This window comes from Barbus barbus (assembly GCF_936440315.1).
Source record: "Barbus barbus genome assembly, chromosome: 4".
Taxonomy (NCBI): Eukaryota; Metazoa; Chordata; class Actinopteri; order Cypriniformes; family Cyprinidae; genus Barbus; species Barbus barbus.
Window position 1 is genome coordinate 37,019,777 of NC_136732.1, and position 18,241 is coordinate 37,038,017.

Here is an 18,241-nt window from a genome sequence, read left to right on the forward strand (position 1 = left end):
ACTGCATAGCAACACGTTTAAAATTAGTCTGGGGGATGCGTTTCCCAAAAGCAACTAAGGTCACAAGTTCTGTCTGTTCTGTTACCAATAGAGTCCAATGGAAATAATGACCATAGTTAGCTAATAATGATTTTTAGAAACGCACTTCTGAACGACTTAGCAACTGCTCAGAAATGTGCTGAAACCGCATAGAAACATTCTTTGACCTTTGACCCCAGGTTTGCGGCACCCCAGAGTACATCGCCCCGGAGGTGATCCTGCGGCAGGGTTACGGCAAGCCGGTGGACTGGTGGGCCATTGGCATCATCCTCTATGAGTTCCTGGTTGGCTGCGTGCCGTTCTTCAGCGACACACCTGAGGAGCTGTTTGGTCAGGTGATCACAGGTAAAGACACACCTACAATAAAAACATAAAATATTTCACACAGTGAAACAATATCATGAATCCAAATAAAAAAGATGTACACAATTTGAAATGTGTGTGTGTGTGTAGATGACATTGTGTGGCCCGAGGATGATGACGCTCTCCCCGCTGACGCACAGCACTTGATCTCATCTCTCCTGCAGACCAACCCACTGCTCAGACTGGGCACAGGTGACGTCACACACCTCCAGTCATGTGACCCATTGTCACTAAATTCACAGCTGTTAGAGCTGTTGACTTAGACTAGAGCTGTATTATAACACTGATCATTTGATGATCAAACAATGATTATATAAAAAAAAGGATATTTTTTGGCAGAAGAATAGTTCAAAACTCAAGCCCCTAAACCTACTTTTTGAACTGCATTCCATTTGTTGACAGTATAACAAGTGAAAAGGTCTCATAGACTTGACTTAACAGACCATAAAATTGCATCACCCTAGCAACCACTCAGAATTCCTTAAGAAACCACCTGGCAACCACATAGTATCACATTTAAAATAAGTCAGAATAGTGAAGACTAAAACACTATAGCAACACCCTAGCAACCAGTCAGAGCACCACATAAACTGCCTAGAAAACACAGAGTAGCAAGTTTGACACCACTCAGAACCACTTAATTGCAAAGCATGCATTAAAACTAACCTAGCAACAGCATAGCAACCTCTTAGAAACCAGCTAGCAAGTTTGAAACCACTCTAAACCCCCAACAACATAACATGCACTAAAAATACCCTAGTAACATCCTAGCAACCACTCACTACACCTTAAAAAGCCACCTAGCAACCCATATCAAGTTTAAAACCACTCACAACCCCAACAGCCACATAGCATGCACTAAAAATGCCCTAGCAACACCCTAGCAACCTATAACCTGATAAACCACCTAGCAACCACATAGTAGCAAGTTTTACACTACTCAGAACCACTTAACTGCATAGCATGCATTAAAAACATCTAACCCTAACCAACAGCATAGCAACTACTCAGAATACCTTAGAAACCACCTAGCAACCACAAAGTAGCAAATATAATGCCACTCAGAACCACCTAACTGCGTATCATGTATTAAACAACCTAGCAACAGCATAACAACCACTTAAAACACCTTAGAAACCACCTAGCAACCACAAAGTAGCAAGTATAATGCCACTCAGAACCATCTAACTGTGTAGCATGTATTAAACACCCTAGCAACAGCATAACAACCACTTAAAACACCTTTGAAACCACCTAGCAACCAATAGCAAGGCCAGAACCATCAGCAAACTACATAGCATGCAAAAAACACCCTAACTAACAGTGCCATGGAAACCACTCAGAACACCTTAAAAACCATGTATCAGCAATATAGTAAAAAGTGTAAAACCACTCGGAATCACCTAATCCCATAGTATTCACTTAAAACACCCTAAAACACCTAACAACACCCTAGCAACCACTCAGACTATTCGAGCCTTTATATTCTAATGAAAAATATAAATGTTTTTACTGTTATTAGTAGTTCATTTGATTATTGATCATTTACTGTCTTTTATCAAATTGCTGTTGTTGGTCAGTAGAGTCAGACTGTTTGCATGCTCTGAATGAAGTCGTGTGTTTGTGCGCAGGTGGAGCGTTCGAGGTGAAGGAGCATCCGTTCTTCTGTGATCTGGACTGGAGCAGTTTACTCCGACAGAAAGCTGAGTTCATCCCTCTTCTGGAGTCTGAGGAGGACACCAGCTACTTCGACAGTGAGTGATGGACAGATGGATGGATGGAGGGTGTGTGTGTGTGCTGTTGTCTGGTGGTGTGCATTTGTGAGTAACTCATCCATCTGTTTCAGCACGAGCAGAGCGATATGATCACGTTCAATCGTACGATGAGGACGACACCAATGACGACGAGCCAGTGGAGATGCACCGCTTCTCCTCCTGCTCACCACTCTTCAGCAAGGTTAGATCGAGATTCTGCTCTTTACACAACACCGAAGATTATGGGTAGTGTAGCCCATTCAAGGATTCAACTATTCATCTGTATCACAGGTGTACAGCAGCATGGAGCATCTGTCGCAGCTAGAGCACAAACCTGTGGTGACCCGCCGAGAGCCCAAAGCTTACAGAGAAGATCGCAGTAAGAGAGAAAGTCTGGGCAGCCTGACCCTCCGAGACAAGAGCTGGAGAACTGGATCCCCTGAGATGTAAGACAGACAGTACATCGACCTCCCAGAATAGCCTAGCAACACCTTAGCAACCACCAGAGCTGGGTATTAACTGATTACGTGTAATTTGGATTGCATAATCAGATTCCAAAAATCAAGTACTTGTAATTAGATTAAATTACATTTTAAAATACTTGTAATCAGACTACAGTTACTTGAATTACACGATTACATATTATTCACGCAACAGCAATAAATTATTCATGGAATTTTAACACTGGATTTGCAAAAATCATTTCAGGTTTAAGACGAGCTTCAACATTGCATCAACTACTGATGAACGCATTAATTTTTATTTGAATTATCACTCATTTGTTTATTTAACCATGTATCTTTGGAAGGCTTTTGTCTTTCAAATGCACAAATTCACATTATTTCTTATTTACATGTAATGCAGGCATGTCATCTGAACATCTTTCACCTAATATATTTACTTGAAGTACCCCTGAGATTTTTAAATAAATATTTGAATAATTATCACATTTGCATGTTCACGGTAATCTGATGTTGGTTAATGGTCACATGACATGCACGCAAACAAATAAAAAATATATATATATATTTTAGTAAGTGTTTTATTTTGATTTGTTATTTTAAAATAATCTATTTTATTTGTACTATTTTATCATTGAATTAATTATTAGCTTTTCATTAAACTCACAAACCCCCAGCAGTTAATTTCCAAACCACAATTTGGGAAAGCTTGATATAATGTAATGCTTGATGCACGGCATGTTGTTAATTACATTAAATTTAATATTTTCTTATTCTTTGAATTTGTATATAAATATGGTACAGGATTATCCTATTTAAAACAATGTGATAAACAAGTTAGGTCAAAACTAATCTAAAAGTAGTCCAAACAGTCTGATTATATTACCTAAAATGTGTAATGTATTACGTTGCTGACTACAATTTTTGTCATGTAACTTGGAATCAGAAATAGACAACAATTTGTAATATACCCAGCACTTGCTACCACATAGTATCACATTTTAAACTACTTAAAACGGCCTAACAACTGCAAAGCACGCATTAAAATACCCTAGAAATGCTCAAAAAAAGCAACTGAGCACTCAGAACAGCATACAATAAAAACTAAAAACACCCTAGCAACTACTTAGAACACCTTAGAAACAACCTAGCAACCAGTCAGACCATTGTAACCTCACAATGTCTTAAGAAAATATACACATCTAATTTTGATCATGGTAAGAACATTTAATTATCTATAACAATGATTCTCAGAGACATTATCTTCACTAACGCCCTCCGTTCGTTCTGCTCTCTCTAGGAAACGGTTGTCATGTTCAGAGTTGTCCTTCTCTGAATCAGACTCCAGTCCTCCCGGTGCACACCGGCGTTTCTCAGCATTGATGGACACACACCGCTTCGCTTCTCCACTAGAAGGAGACGGCGACGTGCACACACGCCAAACACCCATCAAAACTAGGGGCTCGTCTCTAGAGGGCGCCAGCGTGCCCATCTGCTCCGGACTGGTGGAATCCAGCTCTGTGGCATCAGTGGGACATCTTGGAGGTGATTTGGTTTTCACAATAAACATAAATAGAATACTTTCATTAGGGTTGCAAAATTCCAGGAATTTTCAAGACTGGAAACTTTCCATGGGAATTAATGAGAATAAACTGGGAATTTGCAAAATTGCAGGAACTGGGGACTTGAATGTTGGTGAGAAAAAAATATTGCAGCATAATCTTTTATGCAAGATTTAATGCAATTTCAGTTTAATTTCTACCCTACACATTTCTCGATCACATGCACACTGCTTACAGCAGGGCTATTGAGGCCACGCCCCCTACATGCACTGTGCTTTCCTCCATAACCCTAACCCTAACATGAACAGATCATTTCTTAAATCCTGCACACAAAACATCAAAATGTCCATCTTGGAAAGTATTCATGTTAATTACATGACTATTAAAAAAAAAAAAGTTTAAAACTTCCTTGTGCTGTGTGTAATATACTGTGCAACTAAATTAGGCTATACCATTGTAAAAACAAATACACTGACTGAACAAACATTTAGGTGAGATAATAAATTACCCTCCCCCACACACAATCCCCTCTAGTCACCTAGATTCCCCTCCATTTTCTCTGAAGCCACACTTGCTGCATTTGAGCCCAAAGAATACATGCAAGTTTTGATATTCTAAATATATTTGATCTATGGGATTGAAGTTTAACTAGTAAATACCAAAAAGTGTTTATAGTAGCTAGCTAGCCAGTAAAATCAAGATATGAAAAATATAAGCGAGTTAACACTATTTTCAATGACTTATAACACTATTTCATTTTATATCATTGTATAAACTCATATTATTCATCAATAAATCCTGAAAAAAGCATCACAGATTCCTCCCCCAAAAAAATCCCAAAATGTAATTTAAAAAACTTGTATTAGTTTGCATGCATGTGAGCCTATGATCAAACAAAATTTGTATATTTATGTTTGTATGTGATGGTTTTATAAATTTCCCCAAATTTCCAATTAATTCCCATAAATTCCTGGTAAGTTTCAAACTTGGAATATTTCCAAATTTCCCAAGATGAAGTTCCCATGGAAAGCGCCCCTTTGCAACCCTAACTTTCATACATTTTACTGTTGTGTTCCTGGGTGTCAGTCACTCATTGTGCCGCCCAGTGATGTCTCACATTTTATCTTCCTGTTTCTCAGAAAAACTCCTGCGGCCTGCTGATGCTGCGGCTGCCACTCCCGCCGTTCCTCTACACATGCCAGACTTGTTTGGGCCTCGCGTCGGAAGCGACCTCATCTTACGAAGAGCGCGACATCATCAGATTCCGACCGACAGCGAGAAACGTAGCGCGACTCGCTCTGGAACCATAGTCATAAAGTCAGCCTCCACCACAGCCCTGTCTGTCATCATACCTGCAGGTGAGACCTATTTCATTATTATTATAATTAACAACAACCAATAAAATCACAGCACTTCAACAAAAAAATTATAATAATAATAAAATAATTACTATTATTACTATAGCAATATTACTATAAAATAATTACTATTTTCTTTTTGCCCTTTTATGTCATGTTTTTGTGTAATAATACATTAATAACTAAAAAAAATACTAAATAAAATGAAAACAAAAATAATGAATCTTATGTATTTTTCATGCAGATTTTTAAGGAATAAATACATTTACTTGAAATATTTAGTTTTTCTTTTTTCTGCTTAAGTGTATAGTAAGTCTCTATAAGTGTATTTTAGGTTTATAAATGTCAACAACTCACAAAAAAGGGCAATGCTACTTTTCATACACTATAAATACACTATATACACACTATAAATGCCAAGAAACAATAATATATGTTTGGTTTCATAGTTGAGCAGCACGGTACGTCACCACTAGCCAGTCCCATGTCTCCTCGCTCCATTTCGTCCAATCCCTCGTCTCGTGACTCGTCTCCGAGTCGTGACTACTCACCTACTGTCAATGTCCTGTGCTCACCGATCACCATCCATCGCTCTGGAAAGAAGTACGGCTTCACCTTGCGTGCCATCAGAGTCTACATGGGTGACAGTAACGTCTACAGCGTACATCACATGGTCTGGGTACGGACACATTCTGGAACGTTCTTCTCATTTATAACTAAAGAATGTTTCACATGTGGTGATTGACATTGCTTTCATCCAATCACAGCATGTCGAGTGTGGTGGGCCGGCCCAGGAGGCGGGGCTTTGTGCTGGCGACCTCATCACCCATGTGAACGGGGAGTCTGTGCACGGATTGGTGCATACAGAGGTGGTGGAGCTCATTCTGAAGGTATGGGCATCACAAACACATTTGACTGTTTCTTTCTAGAGATATTACTCAATAAATTTAACACGATGCTCTGAATTTTCAGAGTGGCAGCAAAGTAACAGTAACAACCACTCCATTCGAAAACACATCCATAAAGATCGGGCCAGCAAGGAAGCTTAGCTACAAAGCCAAGATGGCCAGACGCAACAAGAAGTCAGCCCCAAAAGATGGACAAGAGAGGTGTGAAAGAGGGAATGCCTTCAAATAAATATACATATCATCTATGTAAATGCTTTACTCAATTGCTGTACTCTTTCTCTGTATGCAGTAAGAAGCGCAGCTCTCTCTTTCGTAAGATCACGAAACAGTCCAACCTGCTTCACACCAGTCGTAGTCTGTCCTCTCTGAATCGTTCGCTCTCGTCTGGAGACAGTCTGCCTGGATCACCGACACACAACCTGTCTGCTCGCTCGCCCACGCAGACGTACCGCTCTCCTCCAGACTCCGCCTACCTCGGTCAGAGCTCCTCCCACTGCTTTATGATCTATTAAAAATGCCTGTCAGATGTGGAATCTCATTGGCTGATTTGTTGGTGTCATTTATACTTGTTTTAGTAAATGAATTTTTCTAGAATATAATAGAATATACTTTATTGTCCCATTTCTGGGAAAATCTTTGACAACCTTGACATGGCCAGTACGTCACATTACAACACAATAAATTAAGAATAAAAAATAACATCTTTTTCCGATCAAATGCCAATGGTAAATTATAAATTCAGCAATATTAATAATACATTTACATAATATTTACATTTAGTCATTTAGCAGATGCTTTTATCCAAAGCGACTTACAAATGACGACAATGGAAGCAATAAAAATGAGCAAAAGAGCAATGATATGCAAGTGCTATAACTAGCCTCAGTTAGCTTAACACAGTACACGTAGCAAGGTTTTTTTTTATTATTATTTAATAAATAAAAAGAAAACAGATAGAATAGAAAAAGAATAGAGCAGGCTAGTGTTAGAGGCCTTTTTTGCTTTTGTTATTTTTATTTTTTATTTTTAAGAAAACAAGCAGTAAATGAATAGAGTGCAAGTCTAGAAGGGACAAAGAGCTTCTAGAGGGTCAAATAAACATGGAATTTAATTTAAAAGTCCTTGAAAGTGATTTTGTGCCCCTTTGGGACGGCACAGTAATAATATATAAAAACAATAAATAAATAAACTATATTATTTTAGATTAATTGTATTTGTTAATGTGTAAATAAAACAAGAGATATATTTTACTATGAGCTTGTACAAAATGTTAATAATATTTGTATGTAAATCTATTATTTATTATGTGTGTTATTTATTATGTTTACTTGTATTTTACTCAGTTAAGACTGACTGATTGAGATTATGCAAGTATGCAAATGCAGGTGCAAAACAGTGTACTGTACAGTTTTGTTTTATATACTTAAATTGCATCATAGCAGTACAGTACTCAAGGTGGAGACAGAGTTACTGTTTATTGTTTGTAACTATTAGCGCCCCTTGCAACCGTGCTGAGAATGCCAAGTGTACATGTGATTCACATAATCCAATGTCTCTGAAGACCAAGTTTGTTGGTAGAAGCATTTATTCATGTATATATTCATATACATATAATGCATGACATAAAAGTATGATTTGGGCCTAAGTTTTCAAGTAGCTGAAAAATGTTAATTATTTTATACATGCACAAATATCTGGTTACAAAATAACGCCTTTCTAGAGAACAAAAAGATATGTGTAATACTGAGTTTTAATTAATACTTTCTGCCTCATAGCATGTACTTGAGTGACATTTGACCTACTGAAGATAACATTTCTGTCATGTGTGGTCCATCTTTCCTTTCCAACAGACATGCGTTGAAATGACCTAAATTAGCCTTTGATATTTGGCTTCAGTCAGTGTTGGGTTTTCTGACTGATTGTGTGCCCTTTTCGTGTTTCTTTGAGGTTCTGACCCGTTCTGTCCTTGTCCTCTCAGGCACCTCGTCTCAGAGCAGCTCACCCGTGTCCAGCACTCCAAACTCGCCTGCGACATCTCAGCACATGCGGCCGAGCTCTCTTTACGGTCTCTCGCCCAAACTCCACCGGCAGTACCGTTCTGCTCGCTGCAAATCTGCCGGGAACATTCCTCTGTCTCCGCTGGCACATACGCCATCCCCTACTTCGTCTTCCCCACCGCCCATCGCTGGACACACTGTCGGCAGCTCCAACACCACCCAGGCCTTCCCCGCCAAGCTCCACGCCTCTCCTCCAATCAAACGCCCCCGGCCCAAGAGTGCAGAACCGCCCCGTTCTCCTCTGCTCCAAAGGGTGCAGTCGGCCGAGAAGCTCTGCCCTCCCCCTCCGCCTTCATTTCCATCCTCCACATCTTCCGTGGGCTCAGACAGAAAAGGAGGGCTTTGCGTGTCCATGAGGAAGCATGGTTTGGAGGTTGTGCATACCGAATACCGCCGGGAGTCGTTCCATTGTGAACATGCCCTCCAGAGCCTGATGGAGATCGAGGGCGAGAACACGCCCGGGGCTCCGCCCTCTCCACCCGACCAGACGCCAACACACACACCCGTTCCGCTCACAATGAGTCCAGTGAGGCAGCTCGGGAGACAGGACTCGATAGCAGGACGAGAGTCCCAGGGGAAAGCGAGGCAGCCTGACTCAAGTGAAGCTGTTTTAAGGACTGCATCGAAATCCCAACCAGTAGCAACCACCTTGGAACCTAAATCAAACCAGTCTGGTGAGCCACCTCAGGAGAAGAAAGTAGCCTCCAAATCTGAGTCTTCTCAAGTCGTCTCGACAGGAAAGGAGGCAGCCAGGGATGCAGGAAAGAGCGAATCACATTATGCAATGGGATCCGGTCCCAAGGTCCCAGAACGAACGCCAGTTGTCCAGAGCTCTGGAGCACAGGCACTCAAGCCCTATAGCCTTCAATCCGAAGGTCCTAAAGGGCTGGAAAATGGCAAAGAGTTGGGAAAGATTCCAGTGAAAGAGAAAACTTCACAGACAATGGCTCCAGATGCAAGCAAGTCAAGTAAAGGATCTCTGAGCGTTGAGGGGACTGGATCTTGTTCTGTTGGTGCAACGAAAGTCTCAGAAGCAGTACCTGCCCAGTCCAAAACTATTGAAGAACGGGTTCAAACCCCATCGGGGTCAGTCAGAGGCCCTCAAGTGGAAAGATGTCACCTGGAAACTGCTGAAAAGTCCCCAGCCTCTCCATCTCCAACCGCCAGGTCGCCTTGCTTAAGCAAATCACGTGCCGTATCTCCTGGTGACAGGTCCAGCTTCGTGACGCAGCTCACCAGCGTGGCTAAAACCGTGCTTGGACCAATGAAATTGGGCTCTCAGGATGGCGGGAAGGCCAAGGACAGCTCCAAAACCAACGAGGACAAACGAGCCTCCATGTTTGGAAAGTCCGAGGCCTCCTCTGGGAGTCGCCGCGGGTTGACGGGAACGTGGCCCGGTCCTGGATCATCAAAGCCCGAAAAGGCATCGAAGAGCTCTTCCAAGCATTCGTAATATTCTTAATAGGAATATTCTGTTCGGAACTTTAAATGGGATGCGTTCCCTGTAATTGTCCAAATCCAGACTATTCAGAAGACTCTACAGCCATCAAACCAAGATATAAACGAAAAAAAACAAAAAACGTAAGCAAGTAAAGGTGCTTCAAAATGACTGATGTCAAATGTTTGTTTGTGCATATGCCATAAGAATATATGCACCATCATATGTGGATGTAGAATAATACAGTATGTCTAAACGATCTCAGTCCAGTACCTCAGCTATACTGTTAAACTGTCAACAGTAGCGCTATACTAGAGGCATCAGAATGCCTAACTAGAGGTTTGGGAGGGTTACACTGGTGGAAAAGGGAAATGATTGTTGCACAAGGACAGAACCATGTGTAGAAGTGCTTGTTTCTGCTGTCTTAATTACATTTGCACTGGAAATGCCCAGCAAAAGTCAACATGAAATCAATTTACTTCTTAATGGATTGCTATGTTATTTAATCTGTATCCACCCTAACTAAGGTCTGTAGTCAAATAGCTACTTGGTAGGAAAATGCAATACAAGACTGACTCATGCATTTTTGCTTAAAGGTGAAGACCCTTCTCAATGCATGTTTTGCAAGACTCCTCTTTCTAGATATATTTTATTGGATTCTCCAGCTTTTAATGCATGTAGAAAACTCTTTTATGAAGCGAACTCACTTAAATCGTTATTTAGTGTAATTTTGCCAGAAAAAGTTTGAGTTTTTATCATATGTTAATGCAAAAAAATCATTTTTATTGCATTTGTTATACTGGTATTTTTTTAATCGTTTTTGCCATGAAAATAGCCTAAGCTGCTGACTTGGCATTAAAAAAAATATATACTACAACGAGTAGTAGGAAAATGCAGCCTTTTTATCGACTAGTTAGTGGAGTAATTTAATGCCAATTAGCAAAATGGCATAGCACATAAACATAGATTTGGAAAAGAAACATGAGCGTTATGGAAGTAAATTGGGTTGCAGATGTCGTTTCATGTTGACTTTTATGTGGATGAATTTAAATATCTTTGGAAAGAATTAAGGAGAGTGTATATAGTTGTAATTTGCCACTCTGAGACTGGAGGGAAAACCTCAAGAATGGCATTGCTAAGAAATGTTATTGAGATTATTAATGAACTCTATGAAGAAAATGAGTCTCTATGATGTCATCATGTTAGATTATATTATAGGTCAGTAAATGCACTGTGGATTATACACTTGAATTCTTACAAATCTGAAGAAGCCTGAATTATTCTTTAGTATATGCAGAAGAGTTTGTGAAGTATGAGGTGGTACATGTGTAGTTGTTTCATTTTAATCCATTCAGGGCTTTTAATTCACTTTTGCTGCATTGTGTCCCAACTTTTATACGTTTATTTATTACGTAGTAGGTTGACATGTAAACGCCTACTGGTCTGTGAGAGATGAAACGATCTTCTGGAAGTGGATTCATGTTACATGTGGAACTGATCCAATCTGTTTACACTTTAAATCACACGGTCACTCTCACGTTTGTGTAAACGTCCTTTGGAGACTGTGTGTAGTGAATCTAGAGATGTCTTAGGAGTGTTTGGTGCCACATTAATGCAATGATTTTCTTCCAAATCAGCTGATCCTTGATCCCTGATTGACTTCTGCCAATAGAGGACTTTACGCTTTACCCAAATATATTAAATATTTCCTTTGGTATTAGCATGGTTTTTTGACATTGTATCATGATAATACCATTTTTTTGGACATACACCTTGAATATACATGGATATGTTAATGATTCAGTGGTGTCTATGATTCATTGTTTATATCACATTGTACCATGGTAACACCACAGTACTTTTTTGTGAGGATAATGTCATCTTTTATAAGTTTAATAATATTTGGGTAGGGTGTATATACCCTTATTGTGTTTTCCGATTGATTTGTGCTGTGAAGTGTGTGTATATAGGATAGATCGTGTCAGTTTTCCGTCTGTGTTTAGATTCTGTAGGCATAGCGTTTGCCTGAGACACCGTTACTCACTCAATGAGTACAAGCAATGTTACAGAATGCACTTTATTGATTTATCTCTTTGTGTTTGTTTATAACTTTATTTGAAAGATTTTTGCCCTGTTTGATTATTAAAAACTGTGCTGCTTTGCATAAATCTTCCCCAAACTGTTTTACCAGTGATTTTTTTTTTTTTTTTTTTGTATATTCACTTCTTATATCATTGTTTATTTATAGTTTTTTATGATTCCTCACCTCAGGCAATGTTATAAACTAATGCAATTTTAAAAAATATTAATAATAAAGTGCAGTAATAATAATTAAGCCGATTGTTTGTTTTGTGTTGTCTGTCCTCTTGCATGTATTTGTAGATAAATGTTTAATATGATAAATTAAATATTGGGCAGTTATAGGAGGATTTGGGATAAATGATGTGCACATCAATATTATAGGTTTGCAGTTAAAATAAGGTAATAAAATATAATTGTATATATATATATATATATATATATATATATGTGTGTGTATGTGTGTGTGGGGGGGGGCTGCATTCTGTAGGCTTAATATGGAATATGGCCGTGACTTCTCCTACTTTAAATAAGTCATATTTAATAAGCAAAAAATAATTAAATAGTAATTCATATTTAAATAATATTACTAATCTTCTGTTTTGATATACAGTGTAAGAGAAGTTACAAAATACATAAATGCATACATACATAAATATAATCCGGCCTGCAGAATTTTTTTTTTCATGTAATTATATTGCTTGGAGCATGAAAAAAAATTTTTTTTTTTTTTGAAAAATGCTATTTTATTCATATGTTTTGCTGTATGCTTCAAAAAGTCCTGACCTGTTTTTAAAATAAATAAACAGACATTTTATATAATGGGAAAACCCATTTATGACTATTTTACACATACATATTGCATAAAGCAAAATAGTCGGATATCAAATCATTCTGTTTCATAACATAGTTGATAATATTTTTTATACAAAGTTTGGTAGCCTATATGAAAATAAAAATTGATTGGTGATTTTAAAAAATGACTGTTTTTACCTTTCCATGTCTACTTATGTATCTAATTTGCATATTAAGGTGTTTTTGTGTGCAACTTCGGTCCTGGAGGGCCGGTGTCCTGGAGAGTTTAGCTCCAACACTAATCAAACACACCTGCCTGTAACGTTCTAGTGATCTTGAAGACATTGATTAGCTTCTTCAGGTGTGTTTGATAGAGAGTCAGAGCCACAGACTGACCCATTAGATTACATGGAGAGGGTGGGGTTTATGGCCTATACTGCAGCCAGCCACCTGAGGGCAATCGAGACGCTTTGGCTTCACTTTGGTTTGCTTGTTTTTGGAAGAATTTCAACAACTTGTTCTCTGCTAATCAATATTTAATACACACTTACAGTTATATCTGGACTTTAATGAAACCAAAATGATATGTAAAATGAGAACGCTAATGATAGAGTCGGCTGTTTTTCGTATGAATAATAATAATAGTTGTATTGGTGGTTTCATTAGAATATTGCTGTTTGTGCTTTCACAGAAACCACACCCTCCATCACAATCATACAGTTCATGCTTACTACAACTGATATGCCCCCAGCCCTCTTGAGAAGAAAAGACTCTTCATCTAAAAGACTCTGCTTAAATTTTCCCTCTAACTGTCATTCTCAGCAACCCGTGTATGCTCATTTGCAGTGGTCCCAGAGCCCATACTGATCTTAGGGTATTCATTCCTCTGGATATTTCTAAGGAGGCCTCCTTGTCTTTATGACCTACACCACTTTGCGTCCACTGCAGTCACTGCGCACTTACTGTGCACTTATACTGTGGTCACTGTGCGCTCATACTGTGGTCACTGTGCGCTCATACTGTGATCACTGTGCGCTCATACTGTGATCACTATGCGCTCATACTGTGGTCACTGTGCGCTCATACTGTGATCACTGTGCGCTCATACTGTGGTCACTGTGCGCTCATACTGTGATCACTGTGCGCTCATACTGTGATCACTGTGCGCTCATACTGTGATCACTGTATGACTTTTATCACTTTTAACATTCACGTTGATAATACAAATGATGCGTTAGGACTTGCATTTACTGACCTAATAAACTCTTTTGGAGTCAAGCAAAACGCCACCGGGCCCACTCATCGTTTTAATCATACGCTAGATTTAATTATATCGCATGGAATTGATCTTACAAATATAGATATCGTACCTCAAAGTGATGATGTTACTGATCATTTCCTTATATCGTACATGCTGCATATTACTGATATTAGTTATATGGCTCCGCGTTATCGTCCGGGCAGAACTATTGTTCCAGCCACCAAAGACAGATTCACAAATAACCTGCCTGATTTATCTCAACTGCTCTGTACCCATAAATACGCATGAACTAGACGAAATGACTAGCAACATGGGCACTTTCTTCTCTAATACATTAGAAGCTGTTGCCCCCCTCAAACTGAAAAAGGTTAGAGAAAAACTTACTGCGCCATGGTACAACAGTTATACCCATTCTCTCAAGAAAGAAACTCGTAATCTTGAGCGCAAATGGAGAAAAACTAACTTGGAAGTTTTTAGAATTGCGTGGAAAAACAGTATGTCCAGCTATAGACAGGCTCTAAAAGCTGCCAGGGTAGAGCATATCTGCAAACTCATAGAGAACCAAAACAAACCAAGGTTCTTATTTAGCACAGTGGCTAGATTAACAAATAAACAGACGCCACCCGATCTAAATATTCCCTCACTGTTTAATAGTAATGACTTTATGAATTTCTTTACTGATAAAATAGATAACATCAGAAATACAATATCAAATGTAGATTCGACTGTGTCTAGTATTTCAGCTTCATTCATCGCACCCAAAGAAAAACTGCAGTGCTTTACAACTATAGGACAGGAAGAGCTAAATAAATTTATTAGTGCATCTAAGCCAACAACGTGTTTATTAGATCCTGTACCCACTACACTACTGAAAGAGTTGTTACCTGTAGCAGAAGAACCGCTTCTCAATATTATTAACTCATCGTTATCTTTAGGTCACGTCCCAAAACCATTCAAGCTGGCGGTTATTAAGTCTCTTATTAAGAAGCCACAACTAGATTCTAATGAACTGGCAAATTACAAACCCATTTCAAATCTTCCATTTATCTCTAAAATTGGGCTCCTTCTTGCAAAAAAAAAAAGATCTCTATGAAGAATTTCAGTCAGGTTTCAGGCCTCACCATTGTACAGAAACTGCACTTGTTAAAATTACAAATGACTTACTTCTTGCTTCAGACCAAGGCTGCATCTCATTGCTAGTATTACTTGATCTTAGTGCTGCGTTCGACACTATAGACCATGATATACTCATAGATCGATTACAAAACTATACTGGTATTCAAGGGCAGGCTTTAAGATGGTTTAGATCCTACCTGTCCGATCGCTACCACTTTGTTCATTTAAATGGGGAGTCATCACACTTATCACCAGTAAAGTATGGAGTACCACAAGGATCTGTCCTAGGTCCTCTGCTATTTTCAAAATACATGTTGCCTCTTGGTAATATTATTAGAAAATACGGGATTAGTTTTCATTGTTATGCTGATGATACTCAACTACAGATCTCAAAAAGACCAGATGAAACTTCTAAACTAAGCTAATAGATTGTGTAAAAAATTTAAAAGATTGGATGACCAATAATTTCCTTCTATTAAATTCAGATAAGACAGAGATATTACTTATTGGACCAAACAGCAGTACACAGAATCTCTTGGATTACAATTTGCAACTAGACGGATGTACTGTTACGTCCTCTAAAGTCAAAAATCTGGGTGTTATATTAGACAGCAACTTGTCCTTTGAAAATCATATTTCCCATGTTACAAAAACAGCATTCTTCCATCTTAGAAACATTGCCAAGCTTCGAAGCATGCTACCTGTTTCTGATGCAGAAAATCTAGTTCATGCATTCATAACCTCTAGACTGGACTATTGTAATGCACTGCTAGGTGGTTGTCCTGCATCTTCAATAAGCTACAGATAGTCCAAAATGCAGCGGCTAGAATTCTTACCAGGTCAAGAAAATATGATCATATTACCCCAATTTTACAGTCTCTGCACTGGTTACCTATTCAGTTCTGTATCATTTACAAAATATTATTACTTGCCTATAAGGCCCTAAAATACGGTGGCCGAGAGAGCTCAACGCGCTGCAACTTCAGAAAACACATGCAAATAGACAAAACACCAGCAAATCAAGAAAACATCATCATTTTGACAACACATGCGCTGCAAATGAGAAACGCTGCAAATCCTCACAACACATGCAAATTGAGAAACGCTGCAAATGCTCACAACACATGCAAATTGAGAAACGCTGCAAATGCTCACAACACATGCAAATTGAGAAACGCTGCAAATCCTCACAACACATGCAAATTGAGAAACGCTGCAAATGCTCACAACACATGCAAATTGAGAAACACTGCAAATGCTCACAACACATGCAAATTGAGAAACGCTGCAAATGCTCACAACACATGCAAATTGAGAAACGCTGCAAATGCTCACAACACATGCAAATTAAGAAACGTTGCAAATGCTCACAACACATGCAGATTAAGAAACGCTGCAAATCCTCACAACAGATGCAAATTGAGAAACGCTGCAAATGCTCACAGCACATGCAAATTAAGAAACGCTGCAAATCCTCACATTTGTTAATAAAACATCACTTGTCAATGTCTTTATGTCTTTATTTTGAATTTGCAGCTGCCTTTCCCTCTGGACTGTACACCGCTGCTGCTGCTGCTGCTCAGAACGGGTTGACAATAATCATTCAATATTATAAATGTTGATTAACTTATTAAAAACTATCAACACTAATGCAGCAGTTCAACATATTATCTCACCTCATCTTCACCCTCATCTCATTGTTAGTTTGTATGGGAATTTCTCCTATAAACTATAATAACACTAAAAGACTGTTACACTGTCTGTTAGGAGTCAGGTCTCTAAGTGAAAAGGCAACTTCTATTGTATTTAAGTTTTAAGTTAATTTATTTCCTTGAAATCAAACCCTTTTATTTCATAATTCTAGCATCTTGCTCTGCTGAGCTACATGCGTTTTGAATGATTTTCAGCAAATTAGGGGTAAAATGGTCCTCCATAAAAATCAGGTTTTGTTTTTGTCAATATTTGTTCATTTCCTCTGTGAAATTCTCTGTAGGCTACAGTTAGAGTAAACATTAATGCACACAGGCTTCATTGAATAGCCTATTGTCACAAATCCTGGCCATGAACTTCCATTACTCACCAACAGAGGTCACTCGCTCACCACATGAACTCTTGCACTACACTAACTGTTGCACGCCACCTCGGACTACAATTCCCATCATGCCTCATACCTGGGACTGATTGCACTCCACACCTGCACCTCATTAACACACACACATATAAGCCATTCACACACAGCACCTCATTGTGAAGTCTTGATTTGCCCCCGTCTGTCACTACTGACCATTATTACCCGTGGTTTGTTTTGTACCTCTCGACCTTGGACTGTTTACCTTGCTGATTGTTCGCTACCTGCCCTGACCCGGATTGTTTATTGGACTCTGATTCTTGCTGCCTGCCTCGACTCTGCCTGACTCTCGACTCTGTCTCTGCCTTGCCTCTATTGCTCTGTTTGCTGGTATTTGACTCCGCCTGTTTGACCATTCTTAATAAAAGCTGCAAATGGATCCAACCCAGTCTGGTCCTTCACAACACCTATACTCTTACATCTGTTGTTTTCATCTTATGTGTGTATGAAGGTATTTTTGGTGCAAAACAGCTGAGCGTCCGTGACAGCAGAATTTGTAGTTGTAGAGAATAGCCACACATGTGTATCAGTAAATTTGAAGCCACAGACAAAAGTTGCAAACTTGTAGATGTTTTTCTCTCTCCCACAAACACAACACAATAGTTACACCTTCTCGAATCCTTCATTGCAGAGACACAAATCCTATTCTACGAATCACAAATCAAGAAACTCGTACTCTCACATGTTTTGCTGCTATTGCTGCAGTGAATATGGTGCAAAACACATTCACACACCTGCATCAAAAATGTGAAGTCACGGACGAATTTTGTACATCCACAGATCAGTATCTGAATTATTGCAATGAGATTTGCACACTTGTACAATGTTTTCTTACATATATATTTTTTTTCCTCAAATGCTTTTTCGAGCACAAACACAAGTACACAACGACAACGGCTCGAATCTGCTGCTACGAGTCTTA

At 38.9% G+C, this 18,241-nt stretch overlaps 1 protein-coding gene across 1 annotated transcript in view; it reads left to right on the plus strand.

Moving 5' to 3' along the window:
• The window catches only part of LOC306863001 (microtubule-associated serine/threonine-protein kinase 1-like), a 35,653-nt gene extending 23,386 nt beyond the window's left edge, over positions 1 to 12,267 (plus strand). Inside the window, exons 16-27 of the mRNA XM_079406136.1 lie at positions 219 to 384; positions 493 to 594; positions 2,034 to 2,156; positions 2,249 to 2,358; positions 2,448 to 2,602; positions 3,918 to 4,162; positions 5,319 to 5,537; positions 5,987 to 6,216; positions 6,305 to 6,427; positions 6,510 to 6,646; positions 6,735 to 6,922; positions 8,424 to 12,267. Of these exons, the coding sequence (XP_079262262.1) occupies positions 219 to 384; positions 493 to 594; positions 2,034 to 2,156; positions 2,249 to 2,358; positions 2,448 to 2,602; positions 3,918 to 4,162; positions 5,319 to 5,537; positions 5,987 to 6,216; positions 6,305 to 6,427; positions 6,510 to 6,646; positions 6,735 to 6,922; positions 8,424 to 9,955 (3,330 nt within the window). The 3' untranslated portion in view covers positions 9,956 to 12,267. The remainder of the gene's footprint in view (positions 1 to 218; positions 385 to 492; positions 595 to 2,033; positions 2,157 to 2,248; positions 2,359 to 2,447; positions 2,603 to 3,917; positions 4,163 to 5,318; positions 5,538 to 5,986; positions 6,217 to 6,304; positions 6,428 to 6,509; positions 6,647 to 6,734; positions 6,923 to 8,423) is intronic.
• Positions 12,268 to 18,241: the final 5,974 nt, after the last annotated feature.